Source organism: Berghia stephanieae, chromosome 3, assembly GCF_034508935.2.
Source record: "Berghia stephanieae isolate SIO BIC M18660-M18661 chromosome 3, UCSD_Bste_1.3, whole genome shotgun sequence".
In the NCBI taxonomy this organism is placed as follows: Eukaryota; Metazoa; Mollusca; class Gastropoda; order Nudibranchia; family Aeolidiidae; genus Berghia; species Berghia stephanieae.
Genome location: NC_088362.1, coordinates 97,739,663 through 97,756,348, shown reverse-complemented (window position 1 = coordinate 97,756,348; position 16,686 = coordinate 97,739,663). Strand labels below are relative to the sequence as shown.

Below are 16,686 nucleotides of genomic sequence, written 5' to 3'. Positions count from 1 at the left end.
TTATTCACAAACTAAATTCATGAAGAGCAACATTCTTCTTGGTTCTCTTCTCATTCTTAGTCACTGTGTTTAAACTTAACCGGTTACTTGCAGGGTTCCATTTGGCTCTAGCCCGACATGATATCTTCACATTTTCACCAACAACGACGTGACACAGGATTCTTCTTCTTCTTCTTCTCCTTCTTATTCGAATTAATGGACTGACAGTCAGACTTAGTATTATTGTTGTTGATGTGCAACAAAAGAAAAAGAAAGAAAAAAACAAACAGAAAACAGAGTTATCAAGGCTCGTGTCTCTCTTGGTTGAAAACAATAGGCCATCATGTCAGGTTAGAATAAAATCTAATCCTCTCGGTTAGAGTTAACTCACTCAACCCTAGCACCGACTATATCCATAGTTTACCCGGGGTTACTTTTACCCTATGCCTATTTATTATTACATTTTTTCTGAGACAAATTATAAGCGTAGTATCAAAGCTAATCTTTTTTAGTTTTTACATGTTAATGGTAGTTGAATAAAACTATCTATGCGTATGCTCATTTTTAATACATTTTTTTCCAATTTTGAAAGTACCAAAAATCTCTAGGATTGAGTGAGTTAAGCCAAAATAGATAGATAACTAGGTCACTTGAATTTTGGTTTGTAACCAGTTTTCACTGTAATAAAATGGGTCAATCGTTTTGATAGGAGACAAACAGGCAAATACCCAGGCTGGTATAAAATTTGGGAAACAAATAATTAGATAATAATATCGTCATAGCAGCCTGTTTACTTAATGAAGTGACAACAAAACACAATGACAATGGAGATTATAGACTAATACAGGGGGGACGGTGATGATATTCTTCCGGCCACTAACAAAAAACACTTTTTTCCATTTCGGTTAATGAAATTTAACTTCAACTATCTATCGATTACAAAGACTTGTCAAAAATATTTTGTTTAACTTGACACCCAATTAGAAATGTCAGATCTTTGTGGGGTCATCTTAAACAATCAGTTTAACGTTTCTGATTAAAATGGAAAAAGATGTGTTTTGTCAGAAGACGGCAATTACTGGTTTGGAAATTCCACAGTGATCCTTAAATCACTTATAGTTATAGTAGGTACTGTTGTTTTATTGGCGTTAAAATATCATAATAATCATTTCAAAATGATTAGGTTCAAAGGTCAAATTCCGAAGGTTAAAGGTCATGTTCTGCCACACTTTGTTGAAGATAATCCTGATATAAGGTTTGCTGGGGAAAACAAAAAATTGCAATAGATCAATAGACGTCAATAAAAAAGATCCATCTCGATATGTAAGTAATCCATGCAATTGTCTGAAGGCATCTTTGGTGAAAGGCATTTCATTTTCTTTAATCCCCCATGTAAATTTGCAGTATTTCAGCACATATAATACATGGATTACAAAATATAAAAAAAGAGCTTTTATATAGCGCAATATCCACTAAATATGCTCAAATCTCTTTACAAGGGGTCCCTGGTCAACAGCAACATTTAATATGTAGGAGGGACATAACGCCTGTTAGGCGATATTACAATTTTTCGGACAAAGACAATGCTTTTAACGGCCAGGTACTCATTTTACACCTGAGTACGGTGAGAGAATGTGAGCAAAGAGCCTTTTCCAAGGACTCAACTATGCATTGAACGCGAGGATCGAACCCAGGACCTTCCGATCTGAAAGTGAGTGTCATACCACTAGACCACATAGGATTAAATGAGTGGTCTAGTTTAATTTCATCCGAAGGCTAATGTTTTTGAGTCTAATGATATTCCTAATTTTAATTTTACTGGAAACTACTCCACTTCGCCAAGTCTTATGTTTATTAAAATGCCTCCGGAAGTATTACGGACCAACACACAAAATTATGTGTAACGTGAACATTTATAGTCATTTATAGTATAGCAGTTTAGTGAGAATTACTCATAAACGCGGATGGCAAAACACAATAACAAAGGCCGGAGTGACATCAACTTCATTCTATCTATACAGCACAAGTTGTTTCTTTGGCATTCCTACAGTACCTCTCACATCCTATGGTTAGGTGCCTGTTCACACTTGAGTTAAGTGGGATAATGTGAGTAAAGTGCTTTAACTAGAAAGCTATCTCTGAAACCTTCGAGCTACTGCCCAATCCAAGCATTGCTTGGCGTTTGATAAAACACAAAACACTTTATCAATGAATTAATGATGCCACATAATTGAGAGACATTCAAGATGTGGCAAATTTCACTTGACATCATCGGAAGTGAATTATTGATCATTCATTGAATCTGATACTCCTGTCTGTCATCTGCATTTTTTGCCAAATTGGGACCTAAAATTTGCCCAAATTTGCCCCAAAATTTGCCAAAAAGACACAGAAAAAAAAAAATATAATAGACAATTTATTACATTTAAGGAGGCTACATTTATTAATGACTATGAATAGCGTTGTTACAAAGATTTTAAAGGATCATTATCCGTAGAGAGTAGTTTTGTTTCCCCTTGGGTATTGTGGGCCCAGGCAAAGCTGCAACATTTCTCAAGTTTCGCCACTTTCAGTGATTTGGGAAATTTGCCAAAATTTGCGGATCGCCCTGATATTTGCGGCCGCAAAAAATGCAGATGACAGCTCCTGTCCAACTCCTAGACATCTTCAATCTTACCTTTTTGGTTTTAACTGTGGACTGTACAAAGTTACTAATCTCCACCAGTTGTCTCTTCTGTTTCCTGGTCAGCGTGCCAACAGTTCTGTAGAAAAGAAACAAAATTAAATATTTTTAATAGATTCAATCGGACAAAGATTTACATCAATAAGATTCAGTAGTCTGATGTCACGCCGCCTGGCAATGGTAGCCATCTTGGTTCTAAACAAAGAAAATCATTACTTTTTATTTTTCATGCTGGCTAGAACTTTTCATAGTGCTTGTGATCAGAATGTGTAAAAGTCAAAACATGATCAAATTGTATGGTGTTTTTTTCCTCTGGATACCCTTTATACTCGCCGGAGAAATATGTCATACGGGCGTCCGCCATTGTTCCGATAGTTTAGAGCCAGTGTTATTAAGTTACCATGTGTCATTAGAAAGGAAGTGACGTTACGACTGTTGAAGAGTATTCACACTGAAAAAATAGAAAGTGTATGCTTGTAAAACATTAAAATTCATATCTTACGCACATCTGTGTTGTATAAATTAGGTTAAAATATATATTATTGAATATTCGGATATTCTCAGTTAATGAGATTTATATATACGTTGTCATACGTATAAGTTATGCAATCTATATAAGATTAACATAAATTATATTTCTAATCATAAAAATTCCAACTGATATGAAAGGGCAGACCTGATTATTGAAATGAAACAATAAAAAGAAACATAGTCATTGCCAATTCATCACTAAACGATTCTTTAATTTCTTTGTATTTATTAAACGAGTTAATTTTATTGAGCCCCATAACACTACGAGCTTGCGAGTAAGGGTTATTGCACGATAAAAATATAATGTAGGACTAACACGATGCCTGTTAGACCATAAATATTACATTTTCTTTACGACAAACACAATGCTGTTAACGACCAAGTACTAATTTTACACCCGAGTACAGTGGGAATATAAGTGTATAGAACCTTTCCAAACGACTAAACAATGCGCTGCTCACGAACCTTGGACCTTCCCATCTGAAGGCGAAAGTCATATCACTATAAACTACATAGCTCATTACTTCTATTCCTTGTTAATATGAAAGGCACTTAAAGGATTTATTCATATTAGTCCCAGGTTTGAGAGTTTTTGATAAGGTTAGGGTCATTTAAATCAATCCAATATTTGAAGGACAAGTTTTCTGGCCAAATTTTTTAATGCAAGGATTTTCCAGAGTATAGCAGTTAAGTAACTGGTTAAACCTGAGACTTCATCAAAAGTCGCAGATTGAATACTTTTTGGTCGGGTGCTTCTTTGTCATAGCACAGCAGACAGATAGAAAGACAAAAACAAACATTCATCATCATCATCATTGCCTGTTTCACCCTGGGTCAGGGTATAGGCCACAGACAAACAGTTTCCATCCTTCTCTATCCTGAGCTAACTTTTTTATCTCATTCCAGGTCTTACCACTTCTCTGTATATTGGTCGCCCAAGCTAAAAAAAAAGGATTTGGTTTGTCCGTCTGCGTTTCTCTAACGGTTTGAGTTTAACGGAAAGGGGTGTTAGTGTTAACCCTTTGCCAACCCCCAACCTGGAGGACCAGGTGACATTAATAACATCTCACTCACACAGGCTTGCTTACCTTGATGAAAACTTGGCTACCAATAACATGATGAGTGCCAGTCCCAGGATAGCTCCTATGACGTAGTAGGTGTATGTAGCTGGTACGTGTTTCCATGCCTTGCTCAGGGGACCCTGTAAAGTAGAGGCATTTAGGGGGATAGCTGTTATGTTATATTATTTTGGTGAAGAGATGATTGGTTGTGAGATTGGATATTTTAGATATTATTAACTCAAAGAAGATTTTAAAAAACAATGACGCCATTTTTATTGACCGGTAAGGGAGGAACAGGAAATACAGAATCCCTTGTTTATTATTATTACAAACGTAGATCGTATATTCTGTACTTCATAAAATTATTATCATTATTAATACATGTATGAACAAGGTACAGATGAGTTTATACTCAACAATAGTAAATTAAATTCGACAAACTTTTATAACTTCTCTCTCTCTCTCTCTCCCTCTCTCTCTCTCTCTCTCTCTCTCTCTCTCTCTCTCTCTCTCTCTCTCTCTCTCTCTCTCTCGTTAAACATTGAGTTTTCATGAGTCAAATATCTACCAAAAATTCACTAGCTAACCTTTTCATATATACGTACATTGTCATATTGAACAATGAACCAAAGCAAAGGCTGAGAGTGGTGGAATAGAATAATAATATATCAGTTAATCACGCCAGCAGCAGTAATCAGAGGTCAAGTAACAGCTGGTGATAAATGATATCGGGTATTAGAAGATAAACATACCAAATTCCTCCCACTCGATCCACCAAATTCCTCCCACTCAATCCAGTCACTGAATTATAAATCATATGTAAACTATGACTACACTTAAACCACATTTCTAAAAATATCGTGCTCTAGTCTGATTTCAAATCGATCCAACACATTCATACGAAATTTCTTGACAGGAATGTGTTGCTTTATTATTTAAAATTACATTGATATTCGGTACTTTATGGCTTCAAGATCCCATGTGTTTTGGTTTTCACCCTCTCTCTGTAGCATGAAACAAACATTAAATACCTATTTCACTTTTCTGGTAGTCTAACTATTCTAGTTTTAAATCATTCAAATAAAAATACTAAAACAAAAACCTACCAATACATTCTGCTAACTTTTACTAGAGGTTGATTGAATCTGGAACGTTTGTACCTTACAACTGACAACAGTCTCTTAAACTGTACAACTCCTGTCATCGTGCATAAAAGAGATATTTATTGAACTTCTAAAAATAAAATGCCAAACCCCTGATCCAGTCATCCTCAGTGTCAGCAACATTCCCTCTACAAAATGGTTACATGGAGCCCTACTATTTTTTTTCTTATCCCTTAAAAATCAGTGTTGATGGTGACAAAAAGTGAAAAAGTAGGAAAATGTTGAACGATTGCCTTTAAGCCCCATTTTTACTGCACTAAACGCTGGTTCGGATAAGAGAGCGGATGCTGGTTTAGATAACTGCACTAAACCCCACTTTTAGAGCAATTGAAATGATAGACTATCATTGATACTCTAGCTAACTTCTGGAGAGTGGGAAACTGCATCTGTGTGTTCCACCACACTCAACTTCTCATTGTAGCACAGGAAAACATCAGACATCGAGTCTCAAATTGCATATCACAAGTGAATTTAGAATGAGAAATGTAAAATTACTCAAATACGTATTCCAGAGTGACTCAATTGAGCCAAATACGTATCCAGAGTGACCATGAGCTCCTCCCCCAAGAACCGAGCGAGAAGTGTGTGGGATGTACTAATGAGGAAAGTAGCGAGGAGGAGGAGAGGAAGGGTCATTCCCATGATGCCATAGCACATTCCCCTGACCCGGGCACGTAGATTGCCAGAACAACGGTCCTTGTCCTCCCTGAGTTTGTCGTCGACCATCTGGGAGATACTGTCGCAGTCGCGTTCCAGGGAATTGAGCGTGTTCTGGATGGTTTGGTTAATGGTTCGTTCCACCTCCTTACACACCTCTTCTATCTGATTGGCACACCGACTACTCTGTTGGGGTTAGGTAAAAAGAAAAAATATAAGATTCAAGGTTCAAAAACGTTTATTTTAGGCAATTGCCAATGTAACTCATACAAGAATATATTTTCATGAACAAATCAATTAAGTAAAATCAATAATAAAGCAAGGCAAACAATGAAAATAATAATGATAATAACAGACTACAAGAATCAAACAGATTGTGGCTATGTGGTCTAGTGGTATGGAAACTCGCTTTCGGATCGGAAGGTCCTGGGTTCGAGCACCAATCTGCGCAAAGTTGAGTCCTTGGAAAATGCTCTTTACTCACATTCTCTCACCGTACTCAGATGTAAAATGAGTACCTGACCGTTAACAGCATTGTCTTTGTCCGAAAAATTGTAATATCGCCCAATCGGCCTCATATCCCGTCCTACATGTTAAATGTTGCTGTTGACAAGGGACATTTTGAAGGACGATTTATCAGGCCAAAATAAAAAAAAAATTTAAATGTTTTTTTCAGAAGGAGGCACAACTATTTTTATGGAAAACCAAAATTCATGATATGATCCAAATGATAACGATTGGAGTCACATGACATGTTCCTTCTTCCCCTTCCTTTCCATCTCAGGCATATTTTATTATGGGATATAATGCTAAAGGCTTCATGGTCCCTTAGTGCTCTTGAACATTTCTATATTACTATTACCAACGTCAAATACAGTTTGCAAGTATTCATTGCAAAATCATAATCCAAACCATAATTGAATGGATTCCTTTATCACCTTAAAATCGTAATTTTATAGTAGAATAGGAATAAGGAATGAGATTAGCAGAAGAGTAGCATCCCTTGATTGGAAGTCACCGGCGGAGATAGTTATTAGAGAGAGAACGTCAATATGGTTTTGCGCATGCGTCTCTCGTCCTCGCTTCCGGTGAAAGCGGCATAAGACACTTCAACGAAAGCGAGGACGAGAGAGAGACGCATGCGCAAAACCAAATTGACGTTCTCTCTGTAAGGTGGCTAATCTCATTCCCTATAGTAATATTATTTCGTGATACAAACTACCTATGAATAAAATGTGAACTACAACAACTTCCAAAGGGCGAGCATATCATCTAACCTTTTGGTTGAGACTGGGTACATAGATGGTAGGCATGTCAAATCCTGTCCGATTCAAACCAGGTCGTTTACACAATTCCTGGACAATCTGCATCATCACACGCTGGGGAAAATACACACAAAATTATTATTTTAGTATCATTATAATTATTATTATTAGTGCGACTATGTGGTCTAGTGGTATGACACTCGCTTTCGGATAGGAAGATCCTGGGTTCGAGCCTGGCTCGGCGCATAGTTGAGTCCTTGGAAAAGGCTCTTTACTCACATTCTCTCACCGTACTCAGGTGTAAAATGAGTACCTGGCCGTTAACAGCGTTGTCTTAGCCCGAAAAATTGTAATATCGCTTAATAGGCGTCATGTCCCGTCCTACATGTTAAATGTTGCTGTTGACCAGGGACCCCTTGTAAAGCGCTTTGAGCACATTTAGTGGATATTGCGCTATATAAAAGCTCATTAAAAAAAATAATTATTTGATATAGCACCAGTATCCACAAATAGTGCTCAGAGGTGCTTTACAATAGTTTATTTAATATCACACATGTTCATTCATTCGACTACAAAATCACAACAACAATCAGTCACACACATATTATATCAAAAGACAAAATGTAAATAAATGAGTATATAAAATGGAAAGTATAAATAGAAATTTCTATTTCTGTTCCTTCAAGGGGAAATGTGTTTTTAGAATGCATTTCATTTAAAAATAAATATATAAATAAAAATAATTCAGGCTTTACATTGCCTATGAGTATTAGGGTCTATGAAAATGGTTCTTGCGCAAGGGAAAAACAAAACAAAACAAAACAAAAAACACATCAAAACAAAGGGGGTTGAGTCCTGGTGTTGTGCAATGCCTTTTCTACTCAGACGGCCCAACTCCCACACCCCGGATGGAACCTAATATATGTGTGATTTCAAACGGTAAACGGTAATTTGACATTATAGACAACAAGACTAACAAAAATCATAGCATACAAAAGTTGTGTAATAACAGGGTTGTTTGGCGCTGGCCAAGGTCCTAAATCGTAGAATCTTATACTAAGTCATGTAAAACTGTTTTAAAATCTAATCAAATCAGACTAACAATTTGTGCGCCGCTACCTCCAGTAGTCGGTGAGAGAAGGCACTAATAATGAATGACCTGAGTTTGATACGAATTTTTTTGGATTCGTGGATAGCTCATACGGTAGAGTCACGCTCTCACCGGCCTGGCGGAGTTGTCGTACCAATAAGGTCACAGGTTCAAACCCCACCACCGCCGCAAAAAAAAAAAAAAGAAATTATTCTCTATTGTCTTCTGGCACTTTTCTATTCACTTCATCTCTTGAAAGTACAATATTATGTGATTCGTGATTCACCTTGTTTGTGATTTCATCGATAACAAACATTATGTCTCACACTATCCATAAACAACGATTAAGTACTTCAGTTAACACTTTAAGCACATCCCAAATTATGTCATAGGCCTGCTCTGTCCTACTCAACAACCCCCCCCCCCCTTTTTTACTTCAAATATCATCGATTAAAATCACGACTTGCCAAACCTTCTAATCCCCTTCTTCTTCTTCTTCTCCTCCTTCCTTTTAAGTCTGTAAGTTCAAATTTTGAAGATTCCACAGACCTCAGTATTTGTCTTTCATTGGAGATGTGAGTGTGAGACTATTCCACTGTCTTAATGTCGTCATACTTGAGATGCCTTTAAAGAAGACTCGGATTTAAGAATAGTCGACCACTTGAGGGGAAATTCAAAATGAAGCACGTTTTCTGGTCTTTAAAAAAAGTTTTAAAATGTGACCCTTCGCCTCAAAACGGCATTAAGTCGGGTTTGTAAAGATGTTGAAAATTGAATTTATAACCAGACATATCAGACTTGTGTTGCGTTTATCTAATTTATTGAGGAGAATGGATACCATATCTTAGGGTGCTAATGCCAACAATTTATATTTTTGACCAGTTTAACATTTAATTCGGCTTTTAAGCATCTGGTTCGTTCCGACATAATACCGTTTTGAGACGATGGGTCAGAAATGTCGTTTTGTCAATGTAGGGCAGCTGATGAGTAATAATATTATAGTGTGACTGACCTGCCTGTCGCTTTCATGTCCGGCCTCGTCGGCTTTGGACAGGTAGAATCTCATCCGGTCAGCATGGCGCTCGTTGAGAGCCTCCACCAGGTTGAGAGTCCGTTTGCATAGGGCTTGGCCGATTGGATCGAAGAACACAAAGATCAGGTCTGCTGTTTCACCTGGAGGAAAAAAAAGAGGAGTCTTCGTTCACGACGTGGCGACTCGGTTTGTGACTTAACGAATGAGTGTAGGAGTGGTTGGGGAAATGAGGGACTTGACAACTGATTATGGAATGTAATAAATAAAATTGATAAATAAATTGAGCTTTTATATAGCGCAATATCCACTTTACGTGCTCAAAGCGCTTTACAAGGGGTCCCTGGTCAACAGCAACATTTAACATGTAGGACTAGACATGACGCCTGTTAGGCGATATTACAATTTTTCGGACAAAGACAACGCTGTTGGCCAGGTACTCATTTTACACCTGAGTACGGTGAGAAAATGTGAGTAAAGAGTCTTTTCCAAGGACTCAACTATGCGTCGAGCAAGGCTCGAACCCAGGACCTTCCGATCCGAATGCGAGTGTCATACCACTAGACCACATAGCCGCGCATGTGTAATTTATATAGCACCAATACCTATTCAATTGCACAGTGGCGCTTTAGTGTAGCAGAAGCAATCCAAATAAGAAATATATACAAATGTTTCGTGGCCTGACAAAACATACGATATGAAGAAAAAAATTAATTTGAATCACTGAAGTTAGTGCACTGCCTTTTATTAAAGAACACAGTATGTGCTATATGGTTAACATTGCATATACTGTGGGTTTTTTTTTTTAAACAACGGCAGTGCACATGTCCCGAGCAATCCTTTCTGAGTTTAATTTTCAAAATAGATTAATTAGGACAACGTTATAGATGCTTCAGTGCAATATAGTTAAACAAAGAAATAAACTAAAAATGTTTCTAAAACTTTTTTTTTCCGCTTCCGGCTTTTGTCTTGATTTATCTAATTTAATGAAATTCATTTCTTTTTCAACGAAACTAAAATCACCAAGTCAATACATAACTTGGTGATTTTAGTTTCGTTGAAAAAGAAATGAATTTCAATAAAAAAACCAAGACATCAAAAGCCAGAAGCGGAAAAAAAAAGTTTTAGAGACATTTTTTGTACACATTGTATACAGAGAAGTGGTAAGAACTGGAATGAGATTTAAAAAAAAAAAAGTTAGCTCAGGATAGAGAAGGATGGAAACTGTTTGTCTGTGGCCTATACCCTGACCCAGTGTGAAAAAACCAATGAAGATGATGAATACATAACTGTTGCACTGGACTAGACCACATAATATGTGTCCAATGTGGAGATGTGTAAACTCACCAAGCCATGTGATAGCCTTGTTGACATCGAAGGGATATTTCATGTCTCCGTCCACCAGGCCCGGGGTATCGATGAACGTCACCAGACTGAACTTCTTCTGTTTGGATGTGGACACCTCGGTACCCAAGTAATCCACGACGCCTGAGGAAGAGAAGGAGACAGGGATACATAGTTAAGAAATGTGAGGAGATAAAAAAAACAGAATCTTTATAGAGGGCCGTGCATTTCCGCGGATTCACATTGCTCAATGCGCCTTACAATTTCCTTTTTGGGATGCAAAAGTATTATTATTATTATTATATTATATATTATTTTTATTATTATTATTATTTATTATTATTATATATTATTATTATTATTATTATATTATTATTATTATTATTATTATTATTATTATTATTATTATATATTATTATTATTATTATATTATTATTATTATTATTATTATTATTATTATTATTATATTATTATTATTATTATTATTATTATTTATTATTATTATTATTATTATTATATTATTATTATTATTATTATTATTATTATATATTATTATATATTATTATTATTATTATTATATTATTATATTATTATTATTATTATTATTATTATATTATTATTTATTATTATTATTATTATTATTATTATTATTATTATTATATTATTATTATTATTATTATATTATTATTATTATTATTATTATTATTATTATATTATATTATTATTATTATTATATTATTATATTATTATTATCATTATTATTATATTATTATTATTATTATTATTATTATTATTATTATTATTATTATTATTATTATTATTATTATTATTATCATTATTATTATTATTCATCTGTTTCCAATACCTGACGAGACGTCCATTTATAATTTTATCCGTCACTGCCTTTAATAGTCAGGTACTTATTCACACCTAAACCCAGTGCGGCAATGAGTGAGTGTCAAATTTAAATGTCTTACTCAAGGTTATAATGCCGGGCACAGAGTCTTTTTTTTTTAAAAATGCAATTATTGACATACATTACATACTAATAATTCAGGAATACTTTCGTGTCATAAAACCCATGGAAGCGGAAGCGTAGTTGATCCTACTTTCTGTCGGATTAAACGGACAGAACCACTTGTATGTATGTATGAATGTATGTATGTATGTATGTATGTATGAATGTAGGCATGCATATACGATGATATGCTGGTTTGTATGTATGTCTGCATGTATGTATGTATGTATGTATGTATGTATGTATGTATGTATGTATGTATGTATGTATGTATGTATGTAATGTATGTATGTATGTATGTATGTATGTATGTATGTATGTATATGTGTTTGTATGTACGCTCATTTCTTTTGTATACACGTGTAGAAACAATGTGCAAGCGTGTATGTTCGTGTATGGCTGTGTCTGTATTTGTAAATGTGTTGATGTTCATACCATGAACCAAACTGAGCATTGTTTACCTCACATGAATTGCCTTTAATTTGGACAATAAAGATTATTATTATTATTATTATTATTATTATTATTATTATTATTATTATTATTATTATTATTATTATTATAACGTTAACTCACTCAATCCTAACACCCACTATATTCGTAGTATACCCATGGTTACTTTTACCCCATGCATATTTATTACATTTTTCTAATACAAATTATAGGCGTACTATCAAAGCTTTGTTCTTAATTTTTACATGTTGATGATAGTTGAATAAAACTATCTATGTACATGCTCATTTTTGATACCTTTTTTTTCTTTCTAATTTTGAAAAGTAACAAAAATCTCTAGGGTTGAGTGATTTTTTGTTTGTTTGTTGCTTTAGGTCTCTTCCAACGCAATTGAGGTTATCTGAGAGACCGCTGAAACAAAAAAACAAGCAATCTAACAAAAATAGTACAAATGTCAATCAAAATCATAACCTAAAGATATCATAAGCTAAATTATAAATAACCAAGAACAAACAGGCAGAGGATTTACAGGAAAAAAAATATCCCCTGTCAAAAATACAATCACAAACCAAAGAAGCAGGATAGGCTAGTAAAGAGAAGAAGAAACGACATCACTATCGGATCGTACACCCATGCGAACATCATAGGTATATCATTCAAGGGTGATGCTCCCATCCAACCACCCGCAGGGTTGAGTGAGTTAACCTACTTTGGTAGACTGTCGGCGACAGATCTAACTGACACCGTTATTCAATCACGGCTAGACGGACGGGGAAGTAAGAAAAATAAATCGACTGTTATAATCGGATAGAGCCCTCATACCGCGCAAAAAAAATTCGCAAAATGTGCTCAAAGCGCTTTATGTGCGTCCAAACCCAATAGGTAAACTTAATACGTAACACGTAAGACGAAGCAAGACGTCTGTGGTGTGCTATTTCAAAAGGTATCTTTTTCTTTAAATTTTAAGACAGACACAACGCTGTTGTTATCAGCTATGTACCCACTCAATTTACACTTAAGTGTGACGACTGAATGTTGGTAAATAGCCTTTTCGGCGAAGGACTCAACTTTGCGCCGCACATAACAGGACTCGAACCGCACAAAGTCAACCCCGAAACGTTGTTTGTTTTGTGTTTGTTCCCTTATTTGTGAGTCACATAAATTTATTCCCTTGATCTTTCTCTCCACTTTATTGCGGCTATCTGGTCTAGTGGTATGACACTCGCTATCGGATCGGATCGGAAGGTCCTGGGTTCGAGCCTCGCGCTCGGCGCATAGTTGAGTCCTTGGAAAAGGCTCTTTACTCACATTCTCTCGCCGTACTCAGGTGTAAAATGAGTACATGACCGTTAACAGCGTTGTCTTTGTCCGAAAAATTATAATATCGCCTAACAGGCGTCATGTCCCGTCCTAAATAACTATTGCTGTTGACCAGGGACCCCTTGTAAAGCGCTTTGAGCACATTTAGTGGATATTGCGCTATATAAAACCTTTTTTTTTAAATTTCGTAATCCATGTATTGACACATTTAGGCACCCCTAGTTATTGGTTAAAGTCAACCCCGCTGTCAAAGGGTTAATACCCAGATTAACCTTTGTCCTCACGTCTGTAGACACGATAGCTAATCATAGTAAAATTATAAGATCGGATAATGCACTTTAAACTTGTGTTACCATGACATCTGTTCTGAGACCACCACAAACGGCTTTTTTCCCCCCTTTTGGACAAATACATCGAAGATAACGTCATCAAGGTCTTTGTTATTGTCATTTGCCATCCGCGCTTATGAGTAATTCTTACTTTACTGTATTATCCAAACTATAAAAGTTCATGGTTACACTGAGTTTTGTGTGTTTGTCAGTTATTCTACCGGATGACAATGTTAAGAGCTTCTTAGTCAAGCGCATATTATCTATAGGTATCTCTGAATTCAAATATCGGTTGAATAAAAGGGGCCTCAAAGGACCAGAAAGTCTTTAATCCAGAAGGCTCAGGATTAGAGTTGCTAAAATCTCATGCACAAAACACCTACAAATACACAAACACACACATTTATATATTACGTGTGTGTGTGTGTGTGTGTGTGTGAGAGAGAGATAGATAGATAGATAGATAGATAGATAGATAGATAGATAGATAGATAGAGAGAGAGAGAGAGAGAGAGAGAGAGAGAGAGAGACAGAGAGAGATACTTTTATGAATATCGTTATCAACGACAATCTGGCTCAAAAACACCTACAGAAGCACCTCTTCACATTCTATTAACGATATCTGAAGATCTTTATATCATATATATATATATATATATATATATATATAATATATATATATATATATATATATATACACATACATTTATATATAAAAGAGTATAATCTATTTCTAACCACCGCCGCCTACGTTTACAGCAGCTGTGTCATTACAACACGTGTGGATAAGTGCTTTAAAGAGAGAAACTACACATTGTTTTACACAGAATGTATACTCTGACGTCATTGAAAGTATTTGTTATTGTTTTGTAAAAAGTATCACTTCCATTCAATTCCTTAAATGTTGAATTACGTCAAAACAAGACACATTCAATTCAAAAGGACGTGGAATTGAACAATAAGTAGTTTACCTAAAAATAATTATGATAATATATAATAAGCAGATAAACAAATTAATAAAGAAGAATATTTAATATATATATACTTTCTTTTTTTTTCTTTCAATTGTGTTAAATTTTATATATATATATATATAATATATATATATATATATATATAAAATTTAACACAATTGAAAGAAAAAAAAAGAAAGTTTTGCATCCCCCCCCCCCCCCCCCCCCCACACACACACACACACATAAAGAAAAAAAAAAGTAGATATCCAGTTTTCTTTGTCCACGTCAGCACCAGATTATTTTTACTGATATTTTGAAAAATTATTATTTATTTTTTTACATTAGCAAATCCATTGGGAATTAAAGGGGGAAAAAATGTTGGTTCTTCACATAGTGGAATTTTATATTGACGTGACCGCGGGGGATAAGTTGGCGTAAAGTGAAAAAAACTTCTCTAGAGTTAAACATCCCCCCCCCCCCCCCCCACCCCCTTTTTTATTTTTTTCTTCTTCCCCATGTTAAATTCATCAGGCCAGTTATTTTATTGTGTGACAACAGATCATAATCTACCACATAACCATCTATTATTTACTATTATTTCATACCAAACCCTACCATTGCTGGCATGACACATATCTACCCATATACGAGATGTGAGATTATCCTCAATTAGACTCAATAGTCTGATGTCACGTCGCCCAGCAACGGCGGCCATCGTGGTTCTAAACAAAGAAAATCGGTACTTTTTATTCTTCATGCTGGCTAGAACTTTTCATATGTGATCAGAGTGTGTATAAGTCAAAACATGATCAAATTTATAATGTTTTTTTCCCTCTGGATACGCTTTTATGCTCGTCGGAGAAATATTTCAAAAGGGCGTCCGCTATTGTTCCGATAGTTTAGAGTCAGTTACTAAGTTACCATGCGAGGGAAGTGACGTTACGACTGTTGAAGCGTATTTATCCAAAAGTTTTAAAACCAATACTTCGTTAATTAAATTTATCCATAAAAATAAGAAACTTTTCGGCATGACGAAAGCAGGTTTTTTTGAATCGCGTAAAATTCTATAAATATCAAAGCCTTTGGCATAGAGCTGCCATAGTTTTAAAAGGGGTCAGCCGCGTGTCGGGTAGATTTAGTTTAAAACCAAGACAGTAACATCACAGTTGGAATTGACCCGGGCGACGGCTGCTGCAAACGTTGTTTGATTAGGCCTAGCTTTTTGTTCTTCACACATTGGCCATAAATAAAGAACACCAAAATGTTGGCCATCAATACTCTTCAACAGTCGTAACGTCACTTCCTTCCTAATGAGGCATGGTAACTTAGTAACACTGGCTCTAAACTATCGGAACAATGGCGGACGCCGTATGAAATATTTCTCCGGCGAGCATAAAAGCGTATCCAGAGGGTAAAAACCCACATAAATTTGATCATGTTTTGACTTTTACACATTCTGATCACAAGGTATATGAAAAGTTCTAGCCAGCATGAAGAATAAAAAGTAATGATTGTCTTTGTTTAGAACCAAGATGGCCGCCGTTGCCAGGCGGCGTGATATCAGACTACTGAATCCTAATGACCCGGGCGACGGCTCCTGCAAACGTTGTATGATTAGGCCTATCTTTTTGTTCTTCACACATTGGCCATAAAAATAGAACACCAAAATGTTGGCCATCAATTCCACTGTTGCAATCATATTATTATTATAAGCTACAGCACGTAGGTGGTGAGATTCGCCTGGCATCATGACGCATATTTTTACATAATAACATTATTATTAGGTCTTGGACGAGGGGATGGTTGT

At 35.6% G+C, this 16,686-nt stretch overlaps 1 protein-coding gene across 1 annotated transcript in view; it reads right to left on the bottom strand.

Moving 5' to 3' along the window:
• Positions 1-441: 441 nt before the first annotated feature.
• Positions 442-16,686, bottom strand: part of LOC144968942 (uncharacterized) — a 301,950-nt gene continuing 285,705 nt past the window's right edge. The window contains exons 5-11 of the mRNA XM_078907826.1: positions 10,807-10,947; positions 9,442-9,602; positions 7,352-7,453; positions 5,946-6,260; positions 4,282-4,394; positions 2,657-2,741; positions 442-1,239 (exon numbers count right to left, since the gene is read on the bottom strand). Coding sequence (XP_078763952.1) covers positions 1,186-1,239; positions 2,657-2,741; positions 4,282-4,394; positions 5,946-6,260; positions 7,352-7,453; positions 9,442-9,602; positions 10,807-10,947 — 971 coding nt within the window. The 3' untranslated portion in view covers positions 442-1,185. The remainder of the gene's footprint in view (positions 1,240-2,656; positions 2,742-4,281; positions 4,395-5,945; positions 6,261-7,351; positions 7,454-9,441; positions 9,603-10,806; positions 10,948-16,686) is intronic.